The sequence below is a fragment of the Pinus tabuliformis genome, chromosome 7 (genome assembly GCF_031772625.1).
Source record: "Pinus tabuliformis cultivar Carrire ecotype Pingquan chromosome 7, CPIR1, whole genome shotgun sequence".
NCBI lineage: Eukaryota > Viridiplantae > Streptophyta > Pinopsida > Pinales > Pinaceae > Pinus > Pinus tabuliformis.
The window spans coordinates 1,548,588,116-1,548,594,238 of record NC_142293.1 but is presented as its reverse complement, the minus strand read 5'-3'; the positions used below and the strand labels follow the sequence as shown (position 1 = coordinate 1,548,594,238).

The 6,123-nt window shown below is 42.8% G+C and overlaps 1 protein-coding gene across 1 annotated transcript; it reads left to right on the top strand.

The window, feature by feature from the left end:
* Positions 1-726: 726 nt before the first annotated feature.
* Positions 727-3,948, top strand: LOC149253790 (uncharacterized). Its single transcript, XM_089454592.1, has one exon. It carries the CDS (start codon positions 727-729, stop codon positions 3,946-3,948), a length of 3,222 nt encoding a protein of 1,073 aa, XP_089310718.1.
* Positions 3,949-6,123: the final 2,175 nt, after the last annotated feature.

Here is a 6,123-nt window from a genome sequence, read left to right as displayed (position 1 = left end):
GAACGGTTCATACCAGAGGAGCAAAAACAACTCTACAAGGACATGTTTCAAAGATACAAGGAAAAACGAGGACGAGGGATGGCAAAGCAACCAGAGCAACTTGGAACACAAGAAGATCAGAATCCAGAAGTGGGAACCACAGGAAAAGGAGGACGGAAAAGAGGCAGGAGACCTTTGAGCGAGACCATTCAAATGGTGGGAGAAACGCTAGTGAATTCCGGAAAAGTTGTGCCATTATCGGAGGTATTCCAACAACCCTCAAAACTTTTAAAATGATAATTACAACTTGGAATATCAGAGGGCTGAACAGCAAGGGTAAACAGAGATATTTGAAGGAGAGACTTAAAAGAGATAGACCAAATATTATGTTAATCCAAGAAACTAAACTAAAGGAGAGCAAACTAAAAGAAGTGATGAAAAATTTTAAGCCATACTATGAGATTGTGGGACAAGATGCAACAGGCAGTGCAGGGGGAGTTGCAATTTTGTGGAATCCAGAGGAAGTCCAATTTGAAGACTGGATCAGCATTCCTCGTATCCTCTCAGGAAGATTTAGGATTTTGGGCTCTAAAGAATGGATCCTTTTAACAAATGTATACGGGCCTCATACACAGAATGAACGTAGGGTCTTTTTTCAGAACCTAGCAATAATACGCTCCATCTATAGCGATTCCCCTTGGATAGTTGGAGGAGACTACAATATGATAAAATATCTGAACGAAAAAAATGGGCGGACTCAGAAGAAGGGAGCCAGACATGGAAGCATTTGGTGATTGGATAGCAGAACAAAGACTGGTAGATATTCAGACTACAAATGGAGTACACACATGGAATAACAGGAGGGGAGGCAGAAACCAGATTGCATCCAGACTAGATCGATTTCTCCTATCAGAACAGATCATGAACTGGGATATTTACATAGAAGCTGTAATCCTCCCTGGCATGGGATCCGATCATTGGCCGGTTAAAGTGGAAATGGATATTAAAGCTAGCCCTAAGAGAAAACCCTTCAGATTTGAAGCCTTTTGGCTTAGAGACAAGAACTTCATTAAAAAAGTAGAGAAATGGTGGAAACAGAGTAGTCAGAGAGGAAGAAATAAAATGGAGACATTCCAGATGAAATTAAAAGAGCTTAAAAGGCACATAAGGAAATGGAATGAGGAGGAATTTGGGAATATACTCAAGGACCAGAAGATGTTAGAACAAAAGATGAAACAAATACAACAAGAAATAATAAATACAGGTAGGAGTGAAGACCTTGCTAAGGAGGAAGGGATTTTGATAGGGCAACTTGAAGAGAGGCGGAAACAAGAAGAAATCTTGTGGAGGCAAAAATCCAGGGTGAATTGGCTGAGAGAAGGGGAACGAAACACAAAGTTTTTCCATCAAGCAATGGTCCAGAGAAGGCACAGAAATAGAATCTTTTCCATTAAAAATGAATCAGGAACAAGGGTCACTCAGCATGAGGATATAGAGCAAGTCCTGTCAGAGCACTTCAAGGAGATACTCACAGAACCAAATGTAGAAAGAAGAGCAGTGATAGAGGAAATATGTAAAGAAATCCCGAGTAGGATCACCAGAGAGCAAAATCTAGCTTTGATGCGGGCAGCGACCCTGGAAGAAGTAGAGGAAATTGTAAAAGGCATGAAAAAAAATAAAGCCCCAGGTCCTGATGGGTTTACAGCGGAATTCTATCAGGCAGGGTGGGACTTCCTCGGACAAGATATCCTGGATGTGGTGGAAGAATCACGAAGAAACCAAAAGGTAAGTACAAATCTTAATGCAACTTTTTTGTCTCTAATCCCAAAGGAAGCAAAGTCCGAAACCCCTCAAGGCTTTAGACCTATTGCCCTTTGTAACGTGATATACAAGATCATAGCGACTCTAATGGCTAAAAGACTCAAGCCCCTCCTAGCCAGCATTATCTCCCCGGAACAAACAGGTTTTGTTGAAGGGCGGCAAATCTTAGATGGTTTGGTGGTCTCCCAAGAAGTTGTACACTCTTTAAAAATGAAAAAGGAAGTAGGTATGATGATTAAATTAGATCTTTCAAAAGCCTATGATCGTTTAAACTGGAATTACCTGAAAGAAATCTTAAGAGCTTATGGGTTTTGTAATAGATGGATTGAGTGGATAACATCTGCGATATCTTCAACAAATTTTTCTATTCTGGTGAATGGAATGCCCGCCCAACCTTTCAAATCGACCAGAGGTCTCTGGCAGGGAGACCCTCTGTCCCCTTTCCTGTTCATTATAGCCGTAGAAGGGTTAGGAAGGTACATCAAAAAAGAAGTAAGAGAGAAGAAGCTTAAAGGAATCCAATTGTGGGGAAATAATCTCCCAATAACCCATCAGCAATTTGTGGATGACGTCATGCTGTTTGGAAAGGCATCTCTAAGAGAAGCCAGAAGAATCAAGGCGATTTTAGATCTGTTCATGTCAGCCTCGGGCACTCAAATCAACAATGAAAAATCATGTACTTATTTTTTTAATACAGCAGGGAACATCAGGAACTTCCTGTCTAGAACCCTGGGATTCCAATCAGGGGAACTCCCAACCAGGTATCTAGGAACCCCGCTGGCTCTAACTCCACTAAGGATGTCCAACTGGCAGCAAGTTCTAGAGAAAATAGTCAAGAAACTTGCAAACTGGTCCTTTCGATCCTTAAATTTTGCAGGCAGAATTGTCCTAGTGAAAGCGGTTCTCCAGTCCATTCCAATATACCAACTCTCAGCTATGGCAGCTCCTAAAGGAGCGTGTAATAAGATGACAGAGATATTCAAAAATTTTATATGGAGTGGTCAGAAAGAGAAAAAGAAATGGTCCCTGGTATCTTGGAAGGACATAGTAAAAAGTAAGATGGAAGGAGGACTAGGACTTAAGGATCCTCATATTCTGAACCAGGCTTTGGGGGCTAAGATATGGTGGCGGTGGCTAAATGGGGGAAATGACCTGTGGAAAAAAATATGGACAAAAAAATATAACATGCCCACGAAATCAGAGGAAATTCTGAGGATGAGGGATATCCCGAAAGGATCGACAATATGGAACCTTGCTAGTTTCAATAAAGAGTTAATTGCGAAGCATGCGTTCTGGGAGATAAGGGAAGGCAGCTCAGCGAAATTTTGGGAAGAGGCCTGGCAACAAAGGGAAAGAATGAATGGAATACAAGACCTTATGGAAGTAAGCCAAAAAGCAGCAGAGCAAGGTATGATTGTAGTAAAGGACTTTTGGAAGAGGGAAAGCCAAGATGAAGTGTGGAGAGCTTGGAAAAGCCCGGAGGAATGGATGGATCAGCTCACAGGAGAACAAAAAGAGAGATATCAAAAGGAAATGCAGACAAGGAGGATCCCCATAAGATCTGGACCAGACATCTTAAGATGGGGAAACACAACTAAAGGGAATTTTTCAATTAAGGAAGCATACCATCTTTTAAACTCTGATGCTCCAGAGGATATGTCAGACATCTGGAAGATACTATGGAGTAGCAACTGGTGGCCAAAAGTGGCCCACTTCTTATGGCTGGTAGTCAAAGGCCGCATTTTAACTTGGGACCAACTTCAAAAAAAAGGTATTCATGGCCCCTCAAGGTGTCCTCTATGTAAGAAAGAAAAGGAGACACAAGAACACCTCCTAAACTCGTGCGCAGAAGCCCACTATCAATGGGAAGAGGTTAGGAGACTCTTCGGCAAAACCAATAGAGATCAGCAGAGCATTAACAACACCATCAAAATTTGGGGAAAAGGTCAATTCACGAGCCAAGTGGTGAAAAGAGCTTGGAGCTTAGCGGTTGGGATGAACATGTGGATGATCTGGAAGGAGAGAAATAGAAGAATCTTCCAAAACAAAGAGATGACAAAGAACCAGCTATGGGAAAAGACAGTGAACCATATACGAGAAACTATATTAGCAGATAACTGGAATGGAGAAGACTGGGAAGTAACGTAGGAAGAAGAGCAGATCCTTAAGAAACTCAACCTGGATCAAAAGATGGTGGCTCCCCAGCTATGGAAAGAGCCCAGGCCGGTACTCAATGAAACAATGCACTATACTAGACCCCCGGAAGGATTTATTAAGTTAAATTTTGACGGGGCCTCCAAAGGAAACCTAGGCCCAGCTAGATTCAGAGGTATTTTCAAGGATGATCAAGGAAGGATGAAATGGATTTATGCAGATAACGGGGGTATCATGAGCAACAATGAGGTGGAGCTGATGGCAGCACGCCAAGGTTTAATGATAGCTATCAGGAATGGGTATAACAACTTGGAAGTGGAGGGAGACTCTCAACTGGTTATACATGTACTTAAAAAACTCAATAATGGTACCCCCTGGGACAAAGTCACTCAAAGCTGGAGGACTGCCAGCCTAATACAAGAACTGGCGACCATTATAAGTAGATTTGAATATATGATTATCAAACATGCTAAAAGAGAGGCAAACAGAGCAGCAGACTTCCTTGCGAATTGGGGATGCCAAGAACAAGGAAGAAAAGTGGATAATATATGGACGAGCTATTCAAAAGATACAGGTTTTGAACAGCTATGTTCGATTCTTAATCAGGATAACCATGCAGACACGACCTAAAGGCAGCAGCGACAGCAGGCTCCCGATCGGGATGAGGAAACGTGGAGGTGATAATGGCAAGGGCATTCATTATAAGGACAGGACAGTAGGAAGTGACCGCAGGTATGAGGCCACCCTCCCAACAAGCGAAATGAATACTCTGTCAGACAAAACTTCAAGTGGTAGGGGTGGGAAAGGAGGAGTACAGATGATTGGGAAAAATGGCGGTGGTTATGGCTGGGAGAGAAGGACGGTGAAGAAGCATAACAAGAAGGTGACGGGAGGCGAAGAAAATGATAATGCGGATAGAGTGAAGGAGGAACGGCTTGAGGAGCAATAGGAAAACATTTCGAGGGTAATCTGCAAACTTTGGTACGTGAAAACTGCTTTTCTCACCTTACTTGTTCACATTTTTATGAGTAGAATGAATAACAGTCATTTGTGGGAGGAGATGGGAGGTGGAAAGAGTCTGGGAAAATTGGGAAGGCCCCATGTTTCGCAGTATGAAGACCATCTAGAGAGATCCCAGGGACGAGGAAGAAACTACAGTCGGAGGCAGAGATTGAGAAATAAGGAGGAAAACCAGAATGTGACACCCATGGCTGGAAGCAAAGGAAAGACAAACATTGAATATTTGCCGATGGACCCCTTAAAATGGTACCTGACCCGCATGATAGAGGGAGTGCTTCACCCCCTGAACTCGAGAAAGGATTATCATGAACAGAGCATAAAAATGGAAGGGGAGTGTAGTAGGAGGAAAGAAATACCAAAGAGTCAAGCGGTTCCCAAGGAAGAGAATGAAATTGCTATAAATCTAACACCTGTGATTGGTGTGTGTGAACAGGAGGAGGTAGAAGCCAGGATGGCTCGACAGGGTTGGAGGCGTGGTTGAGGATGAAGGGGTCGCCCGAGACAAAGTAATCAGGGTGACAGGCTTGTGGAGGAACCCGAGAATCAACGTAGAGAGAGGTGATCCGCCCGGACTATTAGCCAAGAGGCAGCTCGTGCTTACCAAGAGGAAACGGACGAAGACATTCACCGTATAATTCAAAATCTGGAGGAAAGAGTCCTAGAAGAATAGTTGGGCTCGGAAACTGAAGAATGGGCTGCTATAGTTAGTGACCCAGGCAATACAAGGGGGAGACGACGCTATATCGAAGATCCCTGCACATTTATTGGGTTTTGAAGAGTCTTTTGGCAAAGGCCTTGGAACAAGTTGCTAAAGAAATGGCTGAAATTGCCAATGGAATCCCAAATGTTCAGAAGGAAATGAAAAATTTCCAAACCATTATGATCAACCAGAACAATAAGCTGGCAGAGATATCTCAGACCCTGTCCAGGATAGCAAGTTTGGTCCCAAGCCAGGAAGATCATGCGAATTTCCCCATGGAAACAAACAAAGATACTGGAACCAGAACTGCCTGATGCGGAGGACGATACACTGGAGGTTTTTTGTTTCTTTACAAATACTGTTTTATGTTGCATAGAAGCTTATTAAGTAATTTCAGATGTTATGTTTATATAGCCAGTATGGACAGAATTATCAAATTTTGGTTTTGG

What these genes read in the sequence shown, in the direction of transcription:
- LOC149253790 (XM_089454592.1), top strand. Translation starts at nt 727, where the DNA reads ATGGGCGGACTCAGAAGAAGGGAGCCAGACATGGAAGCATTTGGTGAT.